General features: G+C 56.3%; 2 protein-coding genes across 8 annotated transcripts in view; one reads left to right on the top strand and one right to left on the bottom strand.

The window, feature by feature from the left end:
- Positions 1 to 65: 65 nt before the first annotated feature.
- On the bottom strand, positions 66 to 14,295 carry CRAT (carnitine O-acetyltransferase). 4 transcript variants are annotated; one of them, XM_027614530.2, is made up of 15 exons: positions 14,134 to 14,295; positions 12,445 to 12,583; positions 11,487 to 11,750; positions 8,603 to 8,721; positions 7,383 to 7,436; positions 6,652 to 6,817; positions 6,098 to 6,272; positions 4,672 to 4,850; positions 4,059 to 4,159; positions 3,550 to 3,669; positions 3,241 to 3,363; positions 3,005 to 3,140; positions 2,560 to 2,622; positions 1,690 to 1,827; positions 66 to 963 (listed from the first exon to the last, which is right to left on the bottom strand). In XM_027614530.2, exons 2-15 carry the CDS (start codon positions 12,469 to 12,471, stop codon positions 748 to 750), a joined length of 1,881 nt encoding a protein of 626 aa, XP_027470331.1. In that variant the 5' UTR covers positions 12,472 to 12,583; positions 14,134 to 14,295; the 3' UTR covers positions 66 to 747. The 4 variants fall into 4 exon arrangements, with proteins under 4 accessions (XP_027470331.1, XP_027470332.1, XP_027470333.1 ...); XM_027614531.2 differs by lacking the exon at positions 12,445 to 12,583; XM_027614532.2 differs by lacking the exons at positions 12,445 to 12,583; positions 14,134 to 14,295 and adding an exon at positions 12,044 to 12,063.
- A 155-nt stretch (positions 14,296 to 14,450) lies between these two features.
- The window catches only part of PTPA (protein phosphatase 2 phosphatase activator), a 30,555-nt gene continuing 17,611 nt past the window's right edge, over positions 14,451 to 27,394 (top strand). The window contains exons 1-3 of one of the 4 annotated variants that reach the window (XM_027614534.2): positions 14,451 to 14,725; positions 20,174 to 20,271; positions 23,260 to 23,346. In XM_027614534.2, coding sequence (XP_027470335.1) covers positions 14,671 to 14,725; positions 20,174 to 20,271; positions 23,260 to 23,346 — 240 coding nt within the window. In that variant the 5' untranslated portion in view covers positions 14,451 to 14,670. Of the gene's footprint in view, positions 14,726 to 14,848; positions 15,130 to 15,488; positions 15,508 to 20,173; positions 20,272 to 23,259; positions 23,347 to 27,394 lie in introns of those variants that run through there. The other 3 variants (XM_027614535.2, XM_027614536.2, XM_035723459.1) reach the window with 3 other exon arrangements.

Here is a 27,394-nt window from a genome sequence, read left to right as displayed (position 1 = left end):
GCCAAGTTGAGAGAAGGCAAGGCGTCTGCCCCACCTTGCCTGCCCCCTCGGCTGAAACACCTCTCCACCGACTAATTTCTGCTTTATTAATCACCTTGCACGTTACTGTTATACAACCATCAACATGGTTCAGGAATCAAGCTGAGTGGAAGCAAGCGAGTCGGGGCTCAGGGTCCACATGATCCAAAAGAGCACAGAACCGCTCCCCCACCCCACCCCCCCCGCCCCGGGGAACACGGTTCTGCCATGCAGGGTGGGCCGCATCGAGGCCTTGGGTTTCCCTTCCCGGCACACCCTGCACCCTGGCCTCAGCCTCGGGGAGGCCTGGAGCCCCTGGCTCTAGAGAGTCCCATCTCTAGATCCTTGGGAGCCAGCAGTGTAGAGGGCAGGGGGCTGGCTAGAGCTGAGCTAGCAGGAAAAGGACTTCCCAGTCTGCTGCCCTGGCAAGGGACGGGCTCTTCGGCTTCCTTTCCCTGGAGGTGGGCTCATGGGTGACGCACCGGGCGCCAGGGCCTTCCGTCCTGCTCAGCCTCTGAACTCAGCCCAGGACCCGGGCCCCAGCAAATGCTGGGGATGACCCCATGGAAGGCCCTGGCTCAGGCCTGCAGGCCCTGCTGGGGGATGCCGGCCCTGCATTAGTCAGATCGGCAAGGTCCGGCGGGCAGGGAGCAAAGGAGCGGAACGCTGGTGGGCGGCCCACCCGGGGTGGGCACGGCTGTGACACCGGCAGGCCTGAGCACAGGGGGCTCACAGCTTGGCCCGAGGGTGGCTCTGCAGCAGCGCGCGCATGTCCAGGAGTGCCTTCTCCAGGTAGTGCGCCAGGCGGGCTGCGTTGGTCTCGGCACAGCTGTTGTAGGCCGACACGGAGAAGTTGATGTGAGCCTCCATGGGGTTATAGCAAACGCCATAACCATCTGGGACCACGGGCCCAAAGAACATGACGCAGTCTGTCTTGGCAGGGACCTGGAGACAGCACAGGACTGAGGCTTCCACCCTACCCCACGGGCTCCCCTCCAGCCCCGCGGTGGCACCAGCTGGCCTTTCTGTATCTCTGCTCGCACTGTGCTCTGCCCTCTTCTCCAGCGGATGCCTTCCTTCTCCTCCTCCTTTGGGGCGCAGTTCTGGAGTCAACCGTCTACAGAGCTGTCCTTGCCATTCCCGAGGGAGCTTTAAGTGCTCCCTCCTTGAGCCTCCCCTGACCCCCAGCACTTCCTGGGGCGGTGGGGGGGGGGCGTCACTGCCTTGGTCCCTGTGCTTCCAGCCTACACTGTGAGCCCCCAGGGACACAGGATGGTGGTCTGTCCCTGCTGTGTCCCAGTGCCCAGCACTGGATGGCATGACTTAGATGTTCCTTCGTGTCTGACTAATGAATGAATGAAGGTGATTCTCCCACGGTGGGGGGTGTGTGGGGGGGGGGCTCTGACTCCTCCTCAGTCTCCCTGAGCTGCAGCACAGCCCCTTGACCCCAGCTCTTCCACCAGAACTCAGCTGCTTCAGCAGTGGACATGGGGTAGCCTCTATGGGTCACGCCACCACCAAGGTCTGACCATGTTCTGGACTTTGGCTCTATTCAGTGGAGCCTTTGTCTAGCTCCAGCGGGGTCTGTGCCATCCCACCCCAGGGCGCCTAGGGCAGTGGCAGGGGCCCGGAGGGCAGGAAAACCCAGATGGCTCCGGGGCAGTGGCCCACCTGGCTGGTGGAGAGGTTGAAGTGCATAGCGATAGCGTAGGAGGTGTCCATGAAGATGTCGGGCATGCTCACCAGGTCCTCAATGGCCTGCAGCTTCAGTCCCAGCAGGTGCCGGTCGAAGGCCTCCCCGCGGATGGCCTGTGAGAGGGGAAGCTATCAGGTGCAGTGGCTGCAGGCCCAGAGGGTGCCCCTGACCTTCCTCAAAGGCCTATAGCAGCAGCTCCTCTTCCATGCAGTGGTCCCTTGGACTCACAAGACCAGAGGGTCCAGGCAGGACAGCCCTCCCTTTACAGATGGGGAAACTGAGGCCCAGGGACCTGTCCAGGGAGGGGACAGGGCAGGATTTAAGAACACAGGCCCACAGGATGGGTGGCCTGGCCCCATCCTGGCTATGGGGCCTTGGCAGGTCACTTACATCCTGGAGCCTCAGTGTCTTCATCTATAAAATGGGGATGGTCACTGAATTTCCTTTTACAGGGTGGCAGTGAGATCAAAACGGACATCTGCATGGAACGCGGGCAGGGCCTGGCACACGCAGGTGCCAGGCCTCCAGCCCCCTTGACCACCGCCCAGGCTGTCAGAGGGCAGGAGCGCTGCTGTTGGCCAGACTCTGCAAACCGTCAGCGTCCTGGGCTCCCGGGACACTGAGGAGAGAGCATGACGCAAGATCCAGAGGCTAACCCGGGACCAACAAAGTCGCTGGGCTGAGCCTCGGTTTCTCCAACTTTAAAAGGGCAATATTCAGCCTGGCTCCAGGTGCCCCAAGTGCCCCAAGGTTTGGGGAGGAGGGGTTTGTGTTAAGGGTGAGCAGCATTTGCCGCAGGGAGGGACAGGCAGATGGACAGCCGGGAAATGAGGTCATTCGGTCACCTGGTCGGCGTAGGCTCGGTGGGCTTGCACGGCCTTCCGCAGCAGCTCCACCTTCTGGTGCTCCTAGGGGGTGAGGGAGTTGAAGTGTATGTCCCTTCCCTGTTCCTGCCGCCCACACCCCAGCAGCCCACTTCCCAGCCAGCACTAGTGTCCGCGCCCTCTGAGAGCAGAAACCGGAACTGCCCTCTCTCTCGTCAGTCCTTCCCCGAGGCCTGACCCACAGGGCAGATGCTTGCTGCAGACGAGTGAACGAACGAACAGTTTCTTTTAGTCTTTGGCTGCCAGGAAGCTCAGGGCCAAATCATGACTCCACCTTCTGGGACATTCCCAGCGCCCAGGGGTTGAAGGGTTGGAAGGACAGTAGGTGCTCAATCAGTGGTGTGATGACAGAACGTATAGGAAGGAAGGGAGGCCAGCTTGCCCACCCTTCCCCCGGACCACTCACCGACACGCTGGGGTCATCCATGGCTTTGACGAAGGCCAGCGAATCCACGGAGGCGGAGCGGATGGTGTCGGTGCGGCCCAGGTGAAACATGCGCAGGGAGGCACTCTCGTACGTGGCGCACGCCTGTTTGTAGATCCTGGGTGGGAGAGGGGGTTGAGCACCCCCCTGGCAGGTTGCCCCGCCTCCACCCCCAGGCCTCATGCCTCCTCCACTGGCGGGGTGGGGGCGGGGCGCACCGGTAGTAGGCCAGCTGTAAGGCCATCTGGACAAAGGCATCGGGGCTCAGCTTCTCCGCCTTGGGGAAGTCTTTTCCAAAGTGGTGGAACACCATCACCATGATGTCCAGGTCCTGGATCATGCTGGGGGGGTGGGGAGAGGGGAGGTGGGTGAGGGGCTGGCACGTGGCAGCCCCTGCCAGCCCCAGGGAAGGCCCAAGGGCAGGCTCAGTAGCAGCCGGGTACGACGGAAGACCGGGAACAGGAGCCCGGCAGGCTCCAGGGCCCCGGGCTTTTAAACTAACTTAACCATCTGTGCCCAGTGCTTACATGCTGAGATTCTGCTTGGCCTTTTCAATGTCACTCTTGATCTCGGGGGTGATGTTGAACCGCAGCTTCTTGGGCATGGGCAGGGGCACCATGGGGGACCGCACGAGCTCGGGCTTCTTCCTGCAAGGGACACGGGGAGGCCTCAGGAGCCTGGGTCCATCCCTGGGCCTGGGGTGGGGGTGGGGCACAGGTCCCCGAGGCTGGAGGGAGCCAGCCTAGGGAGACCCTGGGTTTGCTCCTTAGAAAAATGCCTTCGCTCCAGCTTTCTAGGAGCCACATGGAGGAGGCCTGCAGAGGGGAGGGGACTTGTCTGAGGTCCTGTAGCTGGGGAGTGGCAGAGCCGGAAGGCAAACCCAGGTCTGACAGACTCTAAGCCCAGGCCTTCCTTCCTCTGGCTTCATTTGAAGAAACAGATTCCCAGGCCCAAGGGAGAGGGGCGTTCCCCCCGTGTGTGTCACCTATCACCGGGAGCTAGGGAACTGGCTAGAGGGTGGGACAACCACACTCACGTGAACTCAATGACGTGGTCCACAAGGGCAATGATGGGGGGGCCCTCTGCTGCCGCATGCTCATACACAAGCCCACAGGAGCCGTCTTCTGCCACAATGAACTATGGAGGGGAGCAGGGACCTGTCAGGCCCAGGGCCCTGGAGCCACTCTCTGCTGGCTGGGTCCGTGGGAAGCGCCTCTCTGGAGCCATCTCAGGGGTTAGGCTGACTTATTACTGTTATTAGTAACAGCGAACGCTCAGCAGGGGCCTTGGGCCCATTCCAGGCCACAGCAAGCACGTCCCATACTCATACACCTCACTGAGTCCCTGCAGTACCCTCCCTGGGGGTCATTTTACAGGCGCAGAGAGGGAAAGTCAGAGCCAAGACCGCGTCGCTCTGCCTGGCCCCACAGCCCAGGCTCTCTCTGATGTGCTGCAGGGGTGACAGCGGTTTCGGGGCCAGGCCCGCTAATGACAGGCTAACCGCCCGGTAATTACAGCCACATCCACCTGCTGGCTTCCCACCTGCTTTACTAGCTGGGAGGCCAGGGACGCCCAGGTGAGGGGCAGGAAGTCCTGAGGCTGCAGTGGGCCAAGTTTGGGTGTGCGTCCTGGCCCCGCCAAGTCCTCACCTGCAGCGTCTTGTCGAACCAGCGATTGCCACTGTTAAGCTTGCCTCCACCCCCGTGCAGCATTTGGCCGGCCACGTGGTTGCGGTACACATCGTCTGAGACCCGGGGCATGGGGGCGTCCAGGCACAAGGTGAAGATGCTCTTCTGGATGGAGCGTACTGATTCCCGGTTCACCTTGTCTGTGGAGGCAGGCGGGAGGGGTGCGAGATGGGGCTGAATGTCAGGCCCGGGGAGGCCTCAGGGGCTTCCAGAGCATTCATCTCATGCTTTACCCTCAACAGGACCCTGCGGCCCCCCGGGCACCCCGTGAGGCAGGGCCCAATCCCGGACCCACATTAGAGATAAGGAAACAGGGGCGCCTGGGTGGCTCAGTTGGTTAAGCGTCTGCCTTCGGCTCGGGTCATGATCCCAGGGTCCTGGGATCGGGCCCCGCATCGGGCTCCCTGCTTGGCGGGGAGTCTGCTTCTCCCTCTCCCACTCCCCCTGCTTGTGTTCCCTCTCTCACTGTCTCTCTCTGTCAAATAAATAAATAAAAATCTTAAAAAAAAAAAAAAAGAGAGAGATGAGGAAACAGAGGGGCGCCCGGCTGGCTCGTCGGAAGAGCCTGCAGCACCTGATCTCAGGGTTGTGAGTTCGAGCCCCACGTTGGGTGTAAAAATTTCTAACAAAATAAAACTAAACTGAAAAAAAAAAAAAAAAAGAGGCGGGGCGCCTGGGTGGCTCAGTCGTTAGGCGTCTGCCTCCGGCTCAGGTCATGATCCCAGGGTCCTGGGACTGGGCAGGCCCTGCGTCGGGCTCCCTGCTGAGAGGGAGGCCTGCTTCTCCCTCTCCCACTCCCCCGGCTTGTGTTCCCTCTCTCGCTGTGTCTCTGTCAAATAAATAAATAAAATCTTAAAAAAAAAAAAAAGAGGGGTGCCTGCGTGGCTCAGTCGCTTAAGCACCCGACTCTTGATTTTGGCTCAGGCCAGGGTCTCAGGGTCGTGAGGTCTGAGTTGGAGCCCCGGGGCTCAGCCGGGAGTCGGCTTGTCCCTCTCCTTCCCCCATCAGCCCCTCCCCCCACTCTTGTGCATAACTAAATAAAATCTAAAAAAAAAAAAGAACTGAGGAAACAGAAGCCCCAGGTCACATGGAGAGCCAGTGTGGCTCAGGGGGCCAACACAGGGTTCTGGCTCTGGGGACAATGCCCTGACCAACACAGGATTTGGAAGGAACGTGGAGGCAGAGGTGGGGTCCGCAGCCAGAGGACTTCGACTGTTACCGTAACTTGCTACTTAACAGAGGGAAACTAAACCCAACCAAGCCTTAGTTTCCTCATCTGTGAAATGGGCCAACACCCACCCTGACTTGAGAGGATTCGGTGAGAAATGTGGCTGCCTGGGGCCTAGTGGGGGCCTCTCTTCCTTCTTCCACTCCCACCCAGGGGCACCTTTGATGAGGGTGTTGTATGCCTTGGCCCAGGAGTTGCGGTGGTTGGAGGTGAGGATGCCCACGGGCTCTTTGTTGGTTTGTAGTGACGAGTTCCAGATCTTCTCCAGTTGCACGAAGATCTGATCTGATGTCAGGGGTGTCCCATCGCTGTGGTACACATCCAGCTCAAAAAACTATCCGGGCACAGGCAAGTGGAGAGAAGGGAGGAGGGTGTGTGTGTGTGTCTCAGACTGGCCGCAGTTACCTCCCACCCCTGCTTCCTCCTGGCCTTGGCAGCCCAGAAGTTGCAGCCAGTGCTGGCTGGCCCAGGCCCTGCCGAGGGGACGAAGTCAGGCCACGGGTGTGAGGCGGGGAGGGCCTTGCATTGCTCTCCCCCAGGCTGGCCAGGCCCGGGGCCCCTCCTGGCTGCCCTCAGGCTGGGGCCTAGCGGGGCACCCAGTGGAGACGCCTAGGGCATGCCTATTCCTGGGGACGCGTGGGCCTGTGCGGTGGGGCGGCTGACTTTTGGCCCTGCCCCCCTCCTCCCCTGCAGCAGGCTGGGAGCCCACCCACTTGGTAGTTGTGCACCACAGTGATGTGCATGGGCGGCTTCTTGGTCTTGCTGAAGCTGATGACCGTGTCCTGCTTGGGGCCTGGCACGCGGCAGGAGGACAGGATCTGATAGTACTGGTTCATGCACAGCGGCTTCCCCCCCAGGTACTCCACGGGCAGGGTCTCGCTGCAGGGGGGGGGGGGGGGGCAGAGGGACAGTGAGGGGGCCACCAGGCAGGTAAGCGGGGAAGAGGGCAAGACCGGCAGGAAGCTGCTGCTGGGCATGGCTGAGAAGGGGGCTCACATGAGCGGTGTCCCGACCCCCACTCAGCAGGAGCCGGGGCTGGGTCAGGGCCTGGCCTGCGGTCAGGAGGCCTGTCTTCCACCCTGGCTGGGCCCTGCTGGGGTCACCCTGGAAACCCCCTTCCCCCTCTGTGCTTCAGTTTGCCACAGGAGAGATGAAGCAGTGAGTCAACCTCTGGGGTCCTCTTTGTTTGGCTGGGACACCAATTCCAGGGGTCTGTCGGGACCGTGTCGCCAGGCAGCGGTCTCAGCAGCGGGAGCAGAGGACCTCGGTGTCCCAATCCCCGCACTCTGTCTCCCCAACCCCAACAGAGGCTGGGCCAACAGGAACTGGAAGCGAGGAGCTCTGGGCCAGCCCAGCATCGGTCCGCTGATTGGCCTCGCCCCAGCCCAGGCTGGAGCGGCTGTGGGAATTGGGAGGGGTGGGGGGGTGGGGGCGGGCTGCTCACTTGTCAACCATGGCCTTGAAATCCAACACGCCCTCGATGAATTTGGCAGCGAACCTGGGGGGACCAATTAGAGATCAGAAGCTGTGTGGACTCCTAGTGGAAGGTCCCTGATCAGGGACACCCGTGGGCTGACGGGAGGGGCCGAGTCAAAGGAGACAGATTGCTTCACTTCTGATTCACTGCTTGCGGTAAGCATGAAGGTGTTCAAGGGCAGGACCTGTGTTTGAGTCCCAGCTTGCCTTTCTGAGCCAGCTTTCTCTTATCTCTAGAGGGATGACTCTTAGAGGGCCCAGGGAGATGCTTCAGCCAAGCCCTGGCAGGATGTAGGTGTAATGAATGGAGTTACGATTATAGCTGGTTCACTGGTCAGTGCTGGTGGATTCAACCCACACAGGGCCTGAAGCCCTGAACCACAGCCTGGAGCCTGGAAGGAGGTCACCCTTCTCTGAAACCTCAGTTATAGAGGGACCGGGGACCTTGGGGGACAGGGAGTATGAATGGGAGGGCAGTGGCTCAGGGTGTCCCCTCTGATAGGTACCTTCCTGTTTGGGGGCCTGTCTCCCAGGCCACCTCTCTCAACCTGACCTTCCTCCTTGGATGGTCTGGGCCACGCCAATCACGCCTGACACCTGGGCTGCCCCTGGACCATGGGGACCACGGGCTGGAGTCTGAGTCAGAATTCTTGGGGTACCCTGGTCCCTTTAAGAGAAGCAGGTGGTAGCCCTGGGTGGCTGGTCCTTGGGCAGGAGATGCCTGTCACTGGTATTTTTATCCCTGGTTGTACCGGAACAGGGGCCAGGGCAAGTGACAGGGCCTAATGTGGAAAAGGGACTGTGTATAAAGGTCACCCCTGTGGCCAGCTGAAGAGAGAGAGGAGAGTGGTGAAGTGTCAGAACTGATGTGAGGGACAGCCTCAGGTTTAGAGGGAGGGAGGAGACGTGGTCCACAGTGTGGCAACCAGTTATGAAGCTGCAGAGCCAGAAGGACCCTGCTTTCTGGCCTGGATCAGCCAATCCTGAAAGGTACTCTTGGGCAAGCCCTACCATTGCTCTGAGCCTCAGTTTCCCAGCTGTAAAGTAGGGATGATACTCCCGACTTCATAAGGCTGCATGTGGGGATGAAAGACAATGACCAGGACTGGGGCCCCTGCAGTGTCCCGAGGCACTGGACGTCAGGGCCCTGGACATGCCCGGAGCCCCGTCCCAGTCGCGGCCACTCACCGGAGCTGTCCCTGCAGGTCCACAAAGTCCTGTTTGGGCAGGGCCACACCAGGGTTGGAGTAGATGACCAGGGGCTGGCGGTACTGGAGGTAGGCTGTTTTGAGCCACCATTCAGACAGCTGGGAAAAGGACCAGAGCCTGTGAGGCGTGGGCGGGGACCTGGCTGGGCCCCTTCTGCCCCCTCTATAGGGCGCAGATCCTCAGAGTGAATGCTCAGATCCAGAGCCCCCCACCCCCTTCAACCCACCAGCAGCACCCCATCATTTCCCCTTTGCCTGAGGCAATCCACCTTAGCAAGATAAATCAGACAAAACTGCCAAGCCAAAGATTCCAGAGAGAGTGAATGGGCAGGAAACCTGCGGGTGGCGGGGGGGTGGGGTGAGGGGAGGAGGCAGAAATGGGAATCGTTTTCCTTTCTTTTACAAGGCTTTTTTTTTTTTTTTAAGATTTTATTTATTTGTCTGAGAGAGAGCGAGAGCACAAGCAGGGGGAGTGGCAGAGGCAGAGGGAGAAGCAGACTCCCCGCTGAGCAGGGAGCCCGATGCGGGGCTCGATCCCAGGACCCTGGGACCACGACCTGAGCCGAAGGCAGACGCTTCACTGACTGAGCCACCCAGGTGCCCCTCTTACACACTTTTGGTCAATGATTTTACTACTTTTAGAAAGAAAAAAATATATGCCGGATAAACAAAAAAGGGGAAAAGGGAAAAATCTATAAGGTCTGATGAATGTGTTTTTGACCGTCCCAGGTAGATATTCTCCAGGGAGCCAGGAATGCACGGGCTCAGTGCAGTGTAGCCCCTGGGACCCTGGTCCTCCGTGGCCTGGGTTTTGTTGGTGTCAGACTGGGGTGCAGACACTCCCTTGGGTCTCCAGGTCAGGGCCATCTGGGGAAAGCTCCCTGTGAGGGTAAATCACTGCCCTAGGGACAAGATGTGGGTACCACATCCTGTGTCTCCACCTGGTGGTCTGTCCTCTGCCCAAGGGGCGCTATTTCCACTGGGGGAGCAGTGTCTCTGCGGACCAGCCACGGACAGGCTGTTGAAGGCTACTATCCCCGGGCTGTGCAGCCTACCACTGACTATCATCCTTGAGCCCCACGTGCTGGTCGTACTACCCCCCTCGCTCCGCCCCTGCAAGCGCATGCCTGAAACACCTCTCTGGCCAGTCTCTCCATCCTAGGCACCCCACGCCCCCATTGTGTTTCCTCTCCCCTCTCAAATGGCGGTGGGACCTGCCTCTTCACCAAACAGTTTCTGCTTGGGGAACTGCTGGCCTGCAGCACCAGGCCACCAGCTGTGGGCCCCTGGCAAGGGGTGAGGGGAGACAATGTGCCCAGGTTATACAGCAGGCCAGGGGGCAGCATCTGTCTGCTGACTTGTGACCCGAGGACAGGGCTCCTGGTCGGCCAGACACTCCTGTGTAGCTCAGGGCCTCCCTGAGAGCAGCTGTGTGGCTCTGGGCTTTCAATCTACCTCTCTGGGCCTCAGCTTCCTCACTGTGGGTCAGGGAGGAGCAGACAGGAATTCCCTCCCCTTGGGGGCAGCCGGGCTGCCCTTCAGCCAGGGGCCCCCACTCCATCAGGATCTCCGGGCCTCTGGCCAGAGCTGGGAAATAAGGGGAGATCCTGCAGATGTGGGCATTCCCCCGCTGAGAACCTGCTGGGCACGAGGGCCCTGTGAGTGAAGAAGGGGATACCCCTACCTCTTTAGCTAGAAGCTTCTGTGGGAAGGAGTTCCGGGATAAAACTGTTGGGAAACCGCCAGACCACAGACTCTCTAAGTGCCTGCCGAGGCTCAGTACATGCCGCCTGCCAGTTGATGACTCCTACCTTCTGTGTGCAGCCCCCAGCCCTCCATCTGCCCCACTCAGAGCATCTCCCACCTCATATGGCTGGAACCCAGCTCTGGTTCTCTCCCACAAGACTGCTCCCTCCTCGGCCCTCCCCGTCTTGGCCCAGTCTCCCTCTCCACCCGCCCCAACCCCCCCCCCCCCCCACGCAGTTGCTTTAGGTCAGGACGGCTCCCCCTACAACCCCTATCAGCAAGGGCCACTGGTTCCTCCTCCAGAACATACACGGGACAGAGGGAACTGACTCGTCTGCCCTCTCCCTGCTGGCATCTCCCTCGGGGTGCCAGTGCCAGCCTCATCCCATGCCTCCCACCCCCACGCCTGCTTCCCTCCCAGCAGTCGGGGTGGTTCTTTTCCACCGTGCTGAGGTGTAAGATGCATATAGAAAAGTGCACGGAGCATCAGTGTGGACCCATTTTCATGAGCTGTGCACACCTGCATGGCAGATGGGGACAAGGAACCAGGGCGATCGAATCTGTCACTGAACAGCACCAATGCCCCCTCCCACTGAACTCCAGCCCAGATTCCCTCCTCTGATGCGCCTCCCACCCCCAGCCCCAGGCCACTGCTCTACATTCCAGCCTCGGCTGCTAGACATGCTAGGCTCTTCCCACCTTTGCCCCGGTTGTTCTCTGTCTTAGATCCAAGGCCTCCTCCTCTCAGCCCACTCCAAACAAAGACACTGCCATTCTCCTCTCTCCCTTTTTTCTCCTGGTGAACTTCACTGCCGGAAAGAAACTCATCCACTCACCTGTATGCTGTTTAATCACCTTGCTTCCCACCCTCCTTGAATGTCAGCCCCAAGGGACCATGGACTGTGTCCTTCTTGCTCACTCAGGGACCGGCCTAGTGCGAGGCACAGAGGAAGCGCTCAAGAAACCCCGTGGCATGAAAGAATGTGCCAGAGCAGCCGGTGCTAGGAAATTCAGCGTGAGGCCGGCAACAGGCCACAGCGAGGGATCCTCTCATGACCTGAGCCTCTGAGAGGGCCCCGGGCCCCTCAACCCGTGTGGGAACAGGGAGCTCCACTCACCCAGTTCTCCGTCTTCCTGGCCCTGCGCTCCAGCCCCTTCTGCAGGCGCTCCCCCACACCCCCCGCAGTCTGAAACTCTTCCACCAGCTGCTTGGTCTGGGCCCACTCCTCCTCGCTCACGATGGGCTGCAGAGCCTTGAGGTAGCGGTCCAGGGACTGGTGGAGCGCGGGCACGGGCAACCGGGGCAGCGAATCCTGGTGGGCCTTGAAGCGGCTGGAGACACTCATCAAGAAGGAGGGCCTGAGGAAGCCCAGGGGCTTCACCTGCAGGCAGCAGAACATCCTGCTCATTCTCTCACCGGCTCTGGAAGACCCTGGCAATCCTGAAGCTCTGGTCCTGGGCACTTATGTGCCCATCCCCGGGGTCAGAGACAGCCTCTTGGGTGGTGCCTGCCTGGGTTCCCAGCCCTCAAACTGTAGGTGTCTCCACCTCTCTGGGGCCTGGGGATGCAGGTAGGGGGATGGGCGGGGGTGTGGCCATTGATCCCGGTAACCGGGAACCAAGTCAGGGTGAATGGCACCTGTTGGGGGTGGCAGAGCTGACAGCGACCTCTCACCTGTCTGGAAGCAACAAGGCCCCACCTTCTTCACCCTAGCACAATGAGCCAGCCAGCAAGCAGTGAGGTGACCGCTCCCGCCCAGGGGCCCCCCACCTCCTTTTCTCCCACCCTTGCCAAGCTGGGAAATAAGAGGCATAAAGAGAAAGTCAGAAGGAGCCGGATGACGACAGAACCTTTGGGCGAGGGCCAGGCCTTGGTTTTCATCTGTCTGCGGGATGGGCACAGAAGCGGCATAGGGGCAGTGCCGTGGTAAGCAAGAGCTGAATGGCCTGATAGGTGGGTGAGAGGTGGCAGAGAGAGAAAATGGGGGAGATTCTGGAGGTGGGCAGAGAGAGAAATAGGAGATCCGAGGCTGTGGGCAGCAGTGGGTAGGCAAGTGGCGGAGGATCGTTCCATACCTTCTCTTTCTGCTGCCCGTCTTCCATGGCAGGACTGAGGTTCTGAGCCCTGTCTTTCTGCCTTGGGCTGGGCCTCTAAGCCTAACTGTGCTACCCAGTGGGCGAGCAGAACCTAGCAAGAGACAGCCACTTGCCTGGGCTGGAAAGAGAAGAACCAAGATTCAGGGGGACGCAGAGGTGGCAGTGGCAACGGCTTCGGTGGCTAGGGTGGCATCTAGGGTTGTGGCGCTGGCAGGCAACCTTGTTGGCTGCCAGAAGTAGAGGATTGGGGAGCAGGTGAAGGGGCCGGTAGTAGGCACCAGAGTAGAAGGAAACCTGGAATATGTTCTCCTCTCTTCTCTGGGTGGGTCTGGTGCCAGGGCGAGGAAGAATTTTAAAAATCCACCTGTTGGAATCTGCGTAGGTTTGTGTAATGATGGAAAACTTGGCTGGAGGCAGAAGCCGCCTGGCCACTGAGATTGCACCACAACCCTGAAATCAGTCCTGTAAACTGGGCTTGGTGCAAGAGAGCAGACACTGGGAAAGGGCCATTAAGTGGCGAGGGGCTGCTAAGAGCTCATTTCGTTTTCCTCCAGGACTCTCGGAGCCCTTCCGGGCCTCCCTTCCACCAAAGCCTGCTTCTCTTGAGCTGTCACCTGGGGGCAAGAGTGGAGGACTTCGGGCACTAAAAAAATAAACTGAAGGAGGAGGCAGCTGGTTTTGGGATTCTGCTAGATTTGAGTCACCAGATCTGGGGGATTCTGGCCAAGTCTCTCCTTGCCTCAGTTTCCCCAGCAGTAAAGTGATCAGGCCACCCAGCAGGTCCTGGAGGATGACCTAGAAGCTGTCTGTCAGATGGGGGCACTGCTCAGGTGTCAGTGGCAAGGGTGATGTGGAGCCTTAGGTCTCTGGGAGATCTGGAAGAACCTCTGGGCCAGCAGATGGGTAACCTCAGCCCTCTGGGCCAGGGAGTGTCTGTTTGGACATCCTTCTTGGCACAGACAGAAGGAGATGCAAGCAGAGATATGCTTGAAGGAGAGAGGAAAGGAACTCAAATCAGAGTGGCAGCACTGCTTGCTGTCCTGTGGGGAGGATTCTGGGGTAGACATGGACAAGCTGGCAGGGAGGGACTGGTGGAGACAAAGGGTATGGGGCTGCCACCTGCTGCCTCCTGCCGGTTCAGAGGATCTTCCCCGCCGCCCAGCTTGAGGCCTCCACATGAATTTCTCTGGCCACACAAAGTTCCCCAAGGGCCATTTTGATAAGCCCAAGGAGAATGACCAACTGGATGAGGTTGGAGAAGTGGCTCTGGCCTGGGCATAGATGGCTCAGGCTGAGCATGCGACAGGTGTGTGAGTCAGGGGGAGAGACTCCCGGTCCCTCAGCTCCTTGGCTCTGGGTCTAAGGGTGGAGGTGCTGCCTGAAGCCAGGGTCCCCACTATCTTTTTCGGGTGGCTGGAGTTTAGAGCCACACGACGTGCGTTCGATCGGATCTCTGACCTTGAGCCTCCGTCCCCTCCTCTGCCAAGCAGGGTTAGTCCACCTGCCGATCCCACCCCAGCAGCTGCTGGCCGGGCAGGACAGTGGCCACCCGGCCGCGTCGCCTCCATGGCCTGTTTCTCCATTCCGGCGCAGCTGCGTGTCTGGCCCGGCTCGCGGCCCGCCCGTCCCGTCCAGGGCCCGCCCGCCCCGGGTCCTCGCCGCACTCACCACGGCCCTGGCCGCGAAAGCCAACATCTCTGGGGCCCGCCCGCGGACACACAGTCCGCTCGGTCCTCCGCACTGGGCAAAGTCTGCGCCGCTGCCGCCGCCGCCGCTGCCGCCGCCGCCGCCGCCGCCGCCGCCGCCGGTGGGTCCCCGCTAGAGTCTCCGGGCCAAGGTCGCCGAGTCACCGCCGCCGGCCGGTAGAGGCGACCCGGCGCCCACCCACCGGGCCCGGCGGGCGGCGGGCAGGGGGCCCCCGGGAGGAGGATTCTTGGGGCGGGGCCACCAGCCGGTTGCGGGCCCGGGCCGTTAGCCCAGAGCGCCGGGCGGGGCCGGCCGGGGGCGGAGCCGAGGGCGCAGTTAGTGGTCGCGAGACCCTGCGAGGCGGTGGAACCCAGGAAGAGGGGAGAAAAAGGCTGCTGTCCAGCTCGCCGTCTCCCACCTCCACAGGCTGTCTAAGCTGTTGGAGGCAGTAGCGTGCACCCCTCTCAGTCCGTTTGGTGTCCTTGAGCGCTACTCTCAGAGCGGCAGAAGAACACAACCATGTCAATAGGGGAACGTCCTCTAATATGCCTCGGGATAGGGTCAAAGATGACAGGTGGGGAGCGCCCCGCACAAGCATGGCTGCCGCGCTCCCATGGCCGGGCCGACCGCGGGCTGGTAGGGAGGTGAGCCGGCCGTCGGCGCGCATGCTCCCAGCTGCCCCGCACCAACATGGCCGCCGCCTCCCCGTGAGCGCCGCAGCCGCGAGCCAGCCGTTACTGGGCATGCTCCCTGAGTGCCCCGCACCAGCATGGCGGTCGTCTTCACGGGGGTGATTTCAATTCTCGGTTTTCTGTTATAGCCGGCTGGTCCTCCTTTCTCTTCAGAAAGCTCTGAGCGCCTGGTGGAGCCGGGGAAAGGGAGGGGGTGCGGGGGTGAAAGGTGAGAGGGGACTGCAGGCATTCGGGCCGGCTCCTGGCGGGAGGAAGATGGCTGAGGGCGAGCGGCAGTCGCCGCCAGGTAGGACGGGGCCGGGCCCGGCCGGGGTCGGGTAGGGGCGCGGGGGCGGCACCCGGCGCGGGGGCGGGGAAGGGGTGTGGTGTGTGTGGGCGGGGGGGGGGGGGGCTCGGCCGCGGGGGAGGGGGCGGGTCGGGAGGTGGAGGAACTCCGGTGGTAGAAGCTGCTGGGCCCTGAGGAAGACGTGCTGGGAGCATCTGGGGAGCGGCGAGAACCCGGGGCTGCGAAGGGGTGGCGGGTGGGGCGCAACACCTGGACTTGGGGAGCCCGGGCAGCGCCGTGGCCAGTGGGGAGGCCTTTTCCACATCTGGGCTGCTGGTGCTGAAGTCAGCTCTTGAGCTGGTGGGGAAGCTGCCAGGGACGGGGTCGACAGTGATTCTGGTGGCTGCCTTCTTTATTAGAGCCTGCTCGGGGGGTGAGGGGTGGTGCTCTGTGGGCCTGGGCCTGCCTCCACCCCGTTTCCAGACTCCTCCGCACCCTGCCCACCCCTCCTCCACCTACCCTCTCTCCCTCTTGGAGGCGGGTTTCAGGGGCTGAAAATTTATTGAGAGAAGCTGCCCTTGGTTGTGTAAACCACTAATTTAAAAAAAGCTGGTTGTGCAAGATGAGTCCCTCCCTGGCATCACGATCTGTAACTTTTATTTACACTGTGGCTTGGCTTTAGTTCATCTCAAATAACTAGGATGGAAGTACTAGGGAAAGGGTCTGATAGAGACCCGTTTCCTGAAGAAGGGGGAAGGCTGTTTGCTGACACCCACCTCCCGCACCCGAGCTAGGAAGGACTGACCGTAGATGATTTAAAGTTCTGACAGGGCGAATAGACGGGCCAAACACAGCTCATGTTTTGAACGCATTGGTTATGCCTTCTAACTGTCTTGCATTTTGGGATCCCTGGAAAGGTCTCAGGAAGGAGAAATTATGAAGATCAAAAAAGGCATCCCCTTCCCTGCACCAAATAGATGAACCAAGAGCTGGGTATGGTCTCTTAGGGCATTTGAAACCAGACGTTTACTTCATTTGGTACAAAACTTCTGTGCCTGTGCCCTTGGAAGTTCCGGTAATGCCTGTGAGAGATAGAAGCCAACCAGAATTCTCAGTGAGATGAATGTGTCTCCGAAGTTGGGTGGCTGGGGAGATAGCCCATGCACTGAAAGAGATGAAGGCGCAGTGAGGATATCTGTGGCTGGAAAGAGCCAGGTGCCGGGAGGTGGTCCTCCTTTGAAGTTTGAAACAGGACGTTTTGGAACAAGTAGAAAGAACTACTTCACTCAGACAGTGTAGTGATGAAAACCTTGGATTTTAGAGTTGTACAGACCTGGCTCTGCCTGGCAGATCACATTCTCTGAGCCTTGCTTATCTCTGAAAATGGGGCTGTTAATACCTTCAACAGAGTTGTAGTGTGTGTTCCGTAGGTGATGTGGGCAAAACATGGGGCATGGGGAGTAGTCAGGAAATGTTGATTGCTGTTGTCCTTTTAAAAGGTGGTACAGGTTGAACATGTAGGCTAGTTCTCAAATGACAGATGATATTACATTATACTTTTGGGCGGGGTTTAGGGAACATCTCTAAAACTCTAGATACTTCCATCTTTTACTGTGAGCTTGTAGGTGTACCGTGACACCTTTGTCAGAGATAGAGTCTGAGGCTGGAGGGACTCAGTCATCAAGACCCTGGTTTGAAGGCTTGTTTCTTTTATTTGATATTGCATGTTCTGGTAACAACATGTGTGTATGTTTCATTAGTGGTTGTTGCAATGCTTCCTACAGGATAGCCATTCCTCTGGTACCAGGCTTGGCTTGGTTTCCCACCTGTGAAATAACTCAGAAAGGCTGTCCCCTGGCAGGGAACTTACAGAAGCACTCTCTGTTCCTAATGATCATTTGCAAGTTGATTATTTGGAATGTGGAACACATTTTCCCATAAAAACAATGATGTTAGGTTACCAGCCTGACCTACAAAGCTTTTAATTTAATAGCATCTTTTTTTTTTTTTAAGATTTTATTTATTGGGGCGCCTGGGTGGCTCAGTCGTTAAGCGTCTGCCTTTGGCTCAGGTCATGATCCCAGGGTCCTGGGATCGAGCCCCACAGCAGGCTCCCAGCTCCGTGGGAAGCTTGCTTCTCCCTCTCCCACTCCCCCCTGCTTGTGTTCCCTCTCTCGCTGTATCTCTCTGTGTCAAATAAATAAATAAAATCTTTAAAAAAAAAAGATTTTATTTATTTATTTGAGAGAGAGAGAGAGAGACAGACAGCATGAACAGGAAGGAGGAGGCAGAGGGAGAGGAAGAAGCAGACCCCCGCTGAGCAGGGAGCCCGAAGTGGGGCTGGATCCCAGGACCCTGAGATCATGACCTGAGCTGAAGGCCGACGCTTCACTGACTGAGCCACCCAGGCGCCCCTATTTAATAGCATATTAAGGTAGTAATTTACTAATAGTAGGGGCCTCAGTTTTGGGTTCTGGGAACAGGGCTTGTAGAACAGGTGGGAGGAGGAAGAGAGTTTCTGATTTGTTTTTTGGGCTCTGGTTTCAATTTTAAATTAGGCAGAGGTTTGCCTTGCTCTCATCTCGGATTCTCTGTCCTCCTCGTCAGGTCTCCAGGTATTCTAGAGCTTTCCCTCTCCTCGGGGCCTCTCCAGGCATGCTCCATTCTCCCAAATGTCACATGTTCCAGAACCATCTTAGGCCCCTGTCCCCTTTCTCCATGCAGGCAATGGTCAGCTAGATTTTAGGAGGACAGCAGGGGTAGAAATTATCGTATGTCGTGAATGACTCTTTCTGGAGAGTTTGGGTTTTTAAAGGAAGGTGTTAACTAATACAACAGATCTTCAATAGTGGATTCAGGCACGGCCCTTGTCCAAGACCCTTGGGGCCAGGTGTATTTTGGAATTCAGGGTTTCCCAGATTTCAGAAAGGAGCACCCCACAATCAAACAAAAATACTTCTGCAGCAAAACTTAAATTCCTTAAGAGGGATCTGCAAAGCCTATAAATGTTCTCATGTTGGTTTAGGTTTAAGTTTTGTACGAAAAGAATTTGTGCCAAACTTATTTTAAAAACTTTGGGTTTTTAGAACTTTTTGGATTTTGGAATTACGGAGAAGAGACTGAGGGCTCGTATTTTCCAGTGTCATAAAGTAAAGGGAATCCTGCAGTGTGGGCCAGGTATTTTTGGCTAGAGAGGCCACTCATACTCAGCGGTCCACTTTGGTGTGAAGTTTGCTTCTAGGTCAGCATGTGGAACTGCCCTGTGTTTTCCTTTCCCCAAGTTCTGCAAATATAGAAACTCCATTAAAAGTTTTTTTTTTCCTGATTATAAAATTATTGTATGCTAGTTCTTTTTTTTTTTTTTTTTTACGAAAGAGAGAGTGCGTGCTTAGGCTCGCGAATGTGGAGGGGGGGAGGAGAGAAGGAGAGAGAGAGAGAATCTTAGGCAGGCTCCATGTCCAGCATGGAGCCCGATGCGGGGGTCCATCTCATGACCCTGAGATCATGAGATCATGACCTGAGCTGAAATCAAGAGTTGGGTGCTCAACTGAATGAGCCACCCAGGCGCCCCATAGCGTATGCTAGTTTTTAATAGCAATATGTAACTTAGAAATGGAAGTCCCTTATAAATCTTACCTCCTAGAGATGACTATTAATTAACTTTGGGGTTTAATCCTTCAGATTTTTCCAATGCATATGCTGATACACATTTATGTGAGTATGTATAGCTATTTTTGCAATAATGAGATTATGTTATATATAATATAGCTTAATTTTCTTTTTTCACTTACTTTTTTATTTAAGATTTTATTTATTTATCCATGAGAGACAGAGAGAGAGAGAGAGAGAGAGAGGCAGAGGGAGAAGCAGGCTCCCAAGGAGCAGGGAGCCCGATGCGGGACTCGATCCCAGGACTCTGGGATCATGACCTGAGCCGAAGGCAGACGCTTAACCATCTGAGCCACCCAGGTGCCCCTTCTTTTTTCACTTATTAATATCTAGGCTGTTTTCCTATGTCAGTAATTTAGGTTTTATTCTTTTAAAGAACTATGAAGATGGGCGCCTGGGTGGCTCAGTTGGTTAAGCGACTGCCTTCGGCTCCGGTCATGGTCCTGGAGTCCCGGGATCGAGTCCCGCATCGGGCTCCCTGCTCGGCGGGGAGTCTGCTTCTCCCTCTGACCCTCTTCCCTCTTGTGCTCTCTATCTCTCATTCTCTCTCTCTCAACTAAACAAACAAAATCTTTAAAAAAAAACTATGAAGATTTCCATTATATGGGCATATTATTATTTACCCATTGCCTTGTCAATTGATATATGCGCTGTTTCTACCTTTTTTCCGTGCAGTAAGTGCCTTTATATACACCTTGGTGTATTTCTGTGAGCCCCTGAAGGGTTGATGCCTACAAGTAGGAATGTTGGCTCCATGGGTCTGTGTCGTTTTTACTTCAAAAGTCAGTGCTGAGTTGCCTCCTCAGAGGATTCTGCCAAGACTCCCACCGGCAGTGCAGGAGAGCTCCTGCTTCCCCATTCCCAGTCGATGCCGGATGGTTTTAATCTGCCACCCTGATCTGGAAAAGCCATCTCCTCTAATTTACATTTCTGTGCTTATTCAGAGGTTGGCAGTTTTTTTCAAATGTTTACGGGTGGTCGTTTGTAATTTTTCTCCTCCTTCTTTGAATTGCCTGCTTTTGTCTAAAAGGTCAACTTCGTTTTATTTTTTAACCATTCTCTGGTGAGGGAGCGGGAGGTGAGGGCACCGCGGAGCAGCTGAACGCGTCAGTTGTTGAGGGCATTCCCAGTACGGCGGGGCTCTGGGCTGAGGGTGGAAGGGCAGGCGGTCAGTGGATTTGGCTTGATTGTCCTGGGAGTACGTGTCTGGTTTACCCTAGGGACTGGGGGTTGGAGTCTTGGTTTAAACTTGTGTGTGTGTGTGTGTGTGTGTGTGTGTGTGTGTGTGTGTGTGAGAGAGAGAGAGAGAGCGAGAGCGAGAGCGAGAGAGAGGGAGAAAGTTGGGTTGAGGGGAAGATTCTATTTATGTATTTGCTTCTTCACTTTCTTTGTCAAGATTCTTCGGAGGATATCCCTCCAGCCACTCAGAACTTCATCATTCCAAAAAAGGAGATCCACACAGTTCCAGACATGGGCAAATGGAAGCGTTCTCAGGTACCAGTGGTGTCTGCACTGTAGGGCCAGAGCTGGGGTGAAGAACTTCGGCTTTTTCAAAGACAGTGCGCTCCTGACCTTCCTTGTTCTTGGAACTAGAGCTGTTAGAAGCTAGGGAGAGAGCTGACAGGGGAGCCGGCTGTCCCCCTCTCTCTGGGGGAGAAGTTATAGCTGGTCTTGGAGCCAGTGTATCTAAGAGAGAGGAGGTTATCTATCTCATGGAAACCTAGGCCAGGGAGGTGGCTGGGCCTAAAAATACCTAGGAACTGGGACCTAGAGCAAGGGGAAGTGCAGACCAGCTTTCTGTGCTGCTCAGTCCAATGGTGGGCAGGAAATAACAGCTTCTACCTCCTGGGCTTCTGGCAGAGGCTGTGGAAAGATTGGGACTAAGAAAAGGAAAGCCAAATCCCCAGGGAAAGCCTTGGTCCCAGCTCCAGCCAGGTGTCCACACCTGGTCTGCTCAGCTGAGGTTGGGGGGGGGTCACTTGTGCAGAAAGGCAGGTTCTCCTTAGGGAGTCCGCTGTGCTGACACTAAGCCCACATCCTATAATGGCCGTGGCTCTTCTTGGGCCACGCAAGCCTCTCTGGCTCCTCTTTCATAAATAAGCCTGCCTTCGAAATATTTGCAGATGGTTATCATGTCTTTTCTGAGTTATGTTCTCCCCCTGAATCTTCACCAGGATAAACACCTTAGTCCCTTCAGCTGCTCAAAGGACACGTTTGAGTCCCTTTGTCATCTTGGTTGTTCTACCTCAGCGTTTCTAAACCTCAGCACTGGTGACGTTTTGGGGTGGATAATTCTTTATTGTAGGGGGCTGTCCTGTGCATTGTACGATGTTTAGGACCTTCCCTGGCCTCTACCTGCTGGATGCCAGCAGCACCCCTCCCCCAGGTATTACGACCGAAAATGTCTCCAGACCTTGTGAGAAGTTGTCTGGGAGCCAGATCGCCTGTGTTGAGAACCACAAGTCTGCCCTGAACCTGCAGATTGGCTGAATCCAAACGTGGCTTTAGTTCCTTGCTTTCCCCCTGCGTGTTTTCCAAGGAGGATGGGGTGATTATGATGTGCTAGGTATTTTTTAGCTCATTTAATCCTCACAAAAACCCTGGGAGGTGGGCTCAGGGGTCATCTCCATTTTTGAAGGTGAGAAACGTGAGGCCAGGAGATAAAGACATTTAGCCGGATGGCACAGTTAGCAAGTGGTTGGGATGAGACTCAGGATTCATGCCCAGGTCCTCTGTCTCTAGATAGCCATGGGTTGAGCCATTATGCTCTAGGCCACAGGTCGGCAAATTACTGCCTGCTCACCTAATCTGGACCTCTGCCTGTTTTTGTAAATAAAGTTTTATTGGAACACAGCAAGGCTCATTTATGTATTGTCCATGGCTGCTTTCGCACTAACTGGCAGAGTTGGGCAGAGTTGAGAATCTGTGAACCAGACTTTATGGCCTGCAGAGCCTAAAATGGTTACTATCTGGCCCTTTGTAGGCAGTTTGTTGATCCTGCTGTAGGCACCAACACTTTTTGGGAAGTTTTGGTTACTTTTTCTAATGGAGTATGTGTTGAATGATACTGGATAGAAGGCTTTCACTTGCTCTGAAGCTCACCACTCAAGTTCGTGGCTCGACAAGTGACTCTGTGGCATGGTCCACACAGTTTCACTAGGCTGCCGAGTGCAGCAACCAGGAGCGTAGACTTAGGATCAGAGTGGTCAAAGCTTGAAGCCCAGGCTTGCCATTTCCTATCCTTGTGACTTAGGCAGCGCGCCTAAGCTGGCCAAGCCTATTTCTTCTACCGTAAAGTGTTGTTGTTGGGAGGCTTAGATGACTCAAAGTCCAAAAAGCACCTGGCCCAGTGCTAGGCATTTGTGAGCTGTACTGAGCTGCGGGCATGGTCGTTACTGTTACAGGGATGAGGATGGTGGCGTTGGTGGAGACTTTGCTCACAGTCTTGTTTGTAAGAATGACCTGAGCTTTAGTCAGCAAGAGACTCAGGCCCAAGTGGGAGCCGGGACCGTGGAGGGTGACACTGCCTCTTGCTGCTTCCTGTCTTTGCATCGCGGTATAGTTTGCAGGAACGACTGTGGCTTTGCAGGCAGGATGAGGGCTCGGACCTGCCCCATGACCCCTCGTTTCCATCTGTGGCCGTCCCACGGGCTGTAGGAAGGGCCTGGTACAGGAATGCTCCCTTCTAGATACGGAATGGTCAGTTCTCAGGGCTTGCTGTGGCTGCTGCTGGCATTTTGGAGAAGGAGGAAGGAAGAGAATGAGAGGCAACAGAGACGAAGAAGAAACGACACCAGACAGAAGTCACTTGCTCCCGGGGCCTACACCTTAGTGCTTTCTTATCCCTGTGCTGGTTGTAACCTGCAACTCAACAGGGAAGAGAGTGCCCAGTTGGAAGCCAGGGATGGGTGTGCTGGGAGACCTGGCCATGGGCAGAAAACAGTTTCTTCTCCTGGGAGCAGGGGGTCTGCACTGCAGGCTCACAGCCTGGCCTGTCTGGTGGGGGAAACATCTGGAAGACTGACAGTGGAGGAACCCTTGCTGGTATTCCTTGAACTCCTGGTGGTATAGTGGAGTTGGAGGACTTGTGGGGTCCTAGCTCCACATCTAATGAGATCTTGGTCTTAGGAGACCTTGGGCAAGTCATCTCTCCTGAGGCCTTGGTTTCCTCATCTATACGATGGGGATAGTGACAGTGTTTACCTTGTGGGGTTGTGTAAAGAAGCTATTGTCAGGAGTAGTGAGCACACAATAAACTCTGCCTGAAGGTCCAGGTGTCATTGTGGTCATTGGCTCACCAGCTCTTTAGGGTAGAGAGTAGGGTGGAGTATTTGGTGTTATTGTTCTACTGCTGGCAGGCCGGGGTCCAGGGACAGCTAGGAGCTCTTTGGGAACTGGGTGGAGCTGGGGGCTGGCTGGGGTGTGGAGGGTCAGGGGTCTGACACCCCTCTCTCCGTCTCCACTCCCCACTTCGTTTGGTAGGCGTACGCTGACTACATCGGATTCATCCTCACGCTCAACGAAGGTGTGAAGGGGAAGAAGCTGACCTTCGAGTACAAAGTCTCTGAGGTAGGCACAGGCAGGGGAGACTGCTGGAGCAGGGCTGCTCCCAGAATAGCTCCAGAGAGTCACCTGTGCTCACGGCCCACAACAGGCCAGTGCAGGAAATAAGATCGCCTGAGCACATGTGCAGTTGACATTTTGGTGTTTGTATTTCTTTTCCTTTTTAAACAGTATTTATTATTTGAGAGAGAGAGGGAAGGAGCACGCGCATGAGTGGGGGGAGGGAGAGCGGCAAGCAGAATCCACGCTGAGCACAGAGCTGACCCGGCAGCTGGATCCTGGTGGGGCTCCATCTCAGGACCCTGAGATCATGGCCTGAGCTGAAACCAAGAGTCAGACACTCAACCGACTGAGCCACCCGGGCCCTTCTTGGTGTTTGTATTTCTAATCTTTTTTTTTTTTTTTTTCCCAATTTGTCAGTAGATGTATATTTATAAAATTGGGATCAAGGTAACTATGCTGTTTTATAGCCTGCATTTTTGCTAACTGGTGTTTTTATGTACCTTTTTAAACGAAAAAAGATTATAAATGAAGTAAGTGTGCTTCACTGAAGGGTTCACTAATAGAAGTGTATTAACAAAAAGCTGACCTCTCCCTGTCTTTCCCCTCCTACCCAGCTCCCTGGGGCGGCCCCGGGAACGGTTTGGGGAATGTCACCCAGACCTGCCCTCTGAGCTCCTCCTCTCCTGCTGCCCCTTCACGATGTAAATGGTAGCCTCATTGAGCCGGCCCTCATTTATTTAAACAGCCCTAACTGTGGACTTTGAGGTTGTGTCCCTAAATGTTGCTGCTCTGAACATCGTTACATATAGATCTGTGGGCGCTCTTTCCTGAGGAATCATTCCTGGAAGTGGGGATGCTGAGTTGAGGGCATGCACTGCAGGATGGACGCTCTTTGGCTGCTCTTCTGGAGATAGGTCGTTGGTGGAGAAAGGACAAGAGCTGTGGGGAGGTGTGGCCTTGCAGGCTATTTGCTGTGGCTGGATGCCATCTCCAAGGGCTGGGTCCCAGGCCTCCAGTGGCCTCTTGGGTTCCTCTCCCAGTTGGCTCACAGTCACCCTGAGACTCTTATCTCAGACACCAGGGCCTGAGCTGCCTCTCCGTGCCTTGTCCCACCCTGTTGGAGAAGGCCTGGCCCAGTCGTGGCCTGGTCTGTCCACACCCTGCCTCAGGAGAGCTGCCTCTTCCTGGGCCCCAACTGGCTGTGGAGTGGCAGAGGTCTTGTTCTGTCACTGGAGGGGAGCCGGACCTGTGCTGGGGATAGACCTCCTACTCTTGGGGCCTGGCCCACCATTGAGTTTGTGGGTTGGGAGAGAGAGGGCTTGTCCTTGAGCCTGTGGTGAGGGAGGCTCGGCTGTCCTCAGTGGGCAGGGAGTGTGGCGGGGGAAGGCTAATTACTGGGGGGTGTTCTAATCACCCCAGCAGATCCTGAGGTCCCGTAACTTCCGCTCACGCTTTGATGGTAGACTCCACGCTGGCCGGGTGTTGTCCTAGCTCAGGAGCTGTTCTCTTGGCAGGATTGCAGCGTGGTTAAGTGCTTGGGTTCTGGAGTCAGGCTGACTGGGTTTGGATAACCTCTCCCTTCCAAGCTGAGTGGTTTCGTCCCCTCTGACCCTCTATCTCCTCATCTGTGGAGTAACAGAGCCGGCAGACTGACTCATGGCCCCTGGGGAGAAGTCAGTGGGATCCTACATGTAGGCTTGTTAGGACAGTGCCTGGTTCATACTGGATGTCTTTATCGTTATTAGCTGTTATCATGAGCTGTTTTTCAGTTCTGACCTCCAGTAGTGGTGTGATTGCTTCAGTTGGGGGCGCTTCCTGAGCTGGGTTTCATTCCAGTGCCAGGGTGATCACTTGGTGGGCAGAGGTGACTAGTTTGGACTCCAGAGGTCTCCCAGCTTCTGCCAGTGGCTGGCAGGGCAGCAGAAGGCAGGGCTCACAGCGTGTGATCTCAGCCCACAGATGGGGGGAGGCCCCAGCACAGCTGCTTGGGGCTCCTGCTTCCTCTCACTCCTGCCTCCTCCTACAGGGATGGCAGCTGGGCAGAGGGCAGACAGAGCCGCCCTAGGGGGAAGCTTCCAGACCAGCCGCGAAGGGAACAAGCAAGGGCAATGTGGTGAGACTGTCTAGACCCATGTTTAGAAGGCTCTCCTGCAGTTTTTGTTGTTTTTGTTTTTAATATTTTATTTATTTGAGAGAGAGAGAATGAGAGATAGAGAGCACAAGAGGGAAGAGGGTCAGAAGGGAGAAGCAGACTCCCTGCCGAGCAGGGAGCCCGATGCGGGACTCGATCCTGGGACTCCAGGATCGTGACCTGAGCCGAAGGCAGTCGCTTAACCAACTGAGCCACCCAGGCGCCCTCCTGCAGTTTATGATTATATCTGTCTTAATGTTTGGGGATTCAGATTTTGGGGTTTTGCAAAATGTGGGTAGATAAGAGGCTTATTTTTTTGCTGTTGTTCTGTTTGCTATTTAAGTTGGGCGCAAAGACAAAGAAAACGCTGGCAAGTAGTGGTTTGGAGAAAATTTTACTGGTCCATGAAATCCAAAAGGAAGCACTGGTTTAGGGAGCTGGAGGGTAGTTCAAATTATAATTTGTGCTTCCTGAGGGTTCAGCCCACAGCGGGGGGAGCCCCCCCTCAAACCCTTCTGCCCCAGCCAGTCAGACAATAGAGGCAGCCCCTGCATTCTAAAAACCCTCTCCAGAAAGAGGAGCTAGGAGCCTTTTAATTATTCATTACTCCAGCTGAGCTGGCAGCTGGGGCCTGGCTTACTGTGGCCTCCCCACACCTTCTTTATCCCCTTCAGTGCCTTGCCCAAGACTGAGATCGTCAGGGAATTGGGCCTGGCTGGTGCTTCCTGGGCCTGGGATTATTGCCTCATCGCTCCTGAGTCCCAGTTGCTGCATGGGATCAGGTTTGCTCTGTCCTTATCAGTTCCTGGTAACCTCTTTCTTCACAAAGCTGGCCTCTGGCAGCACTTTGTCTCACATTTCAGCTGGGCAGCTTTATGTCACCCGGGCCCTCTGCCTCAGCCAGGTGTACAGGGAGATTTCCCCTCTTACAGGTAACTTTTGCTTGCTCTTGCACCCCAAGCATAGAGAAAGGGGAGGTGAGGGATGGCAACATTGAGGCCATTGTCACGTTGCACGAGGCGCAGTTTACATGGCCTGCAGTGTGATTTGTGCCTCCTGGAGCTATGTGGGGGTGGGCACTGGCTGACAGGTATTCCATTAGCTCAAGGTCACTTCCTTCCCCGCACAGCTCTTGGACCGCTGCTGTGCGGAGCCTGCGCAATGCAGCAGTGGATTTGACTGAGCCTTGCCTTCCTCCTCACAACTTTTCATGTGGGCACCACCCTGCTAGGTCCGACCCAGTGTCAGGGGCTCTTGGAGGTCTCTCTTTGTGCTGTTTGTGCCCAGTAGACACAGGCAAAACCTGCTTCATGGCAAGGTCTTCTCTCCCAGGGCTGCCTGCCTCTGAACACCCTCTCTCTGCCTTGTGCCTTGCGCTGGCCTTTCGTTTTGGCCTATTTTTTTTTCTTTTTAAGATTTTATTTATTTATTTGACAGAGAGAGAGGGAACACCAGCAGGGGAAGTGGGAGAGGGAGAAGCGGGCTCCCTGGCCCGATGCGGGTTGGGGGCGGGGGCCTCGATCCCAGGACCCTGGGATCGTAACCTGAGCCGAAGGCAGACCCTTAACGACTGAGCCACCCATGCGCCCCTGGCCTGTTTTTTTTTTTTTACAAGCTACACCCAGGAGTCCTTTTCTAGCTGCCCTTCCAGACCTGTGTTTTGGATCATCAGCCTCACCTATTTCATCATTGCGTAACATGCTGTGTGCTAACGCTGCCCCAGCCTGTGGCACCGATCCCACTCCTTGGTTCCTGCCTGCTGTGGGAAAGGTGTAGGGAGATAGGCTCCCTGACGCCGTGGCCCTGCAAAGCATTACACAGGTTTGGACCTCTGACCCAGCAGTTCTGCAGACGGGGGCTGCCCAGATTGTTTGTGGGAAGGAACAATTGGGAATAACCCAGACGTTTAACAGGGAGGGA

Source organism: Zalophus californianus, chromosome 13 (assembly GCF_009762305.2).
Source record: "Zalophus californianus isolate mZalCal1 chromosome 13, mZalCal1.pri.v2, whole genome shotgun sequence".
In the NCBI taxonomy this organism is placed as follows: domain Eukaryota; kingdom Metazoa; phylum Chordata; class Mammalia; order Carnivora; family Otariidae; genus Zalophus; species Zalophus californianus.
The sequence above is the reverse complement of the archived record's forward strand: the minus strand, read 5'-3'. Positions and strand labels throughout refer to the sequence as shown.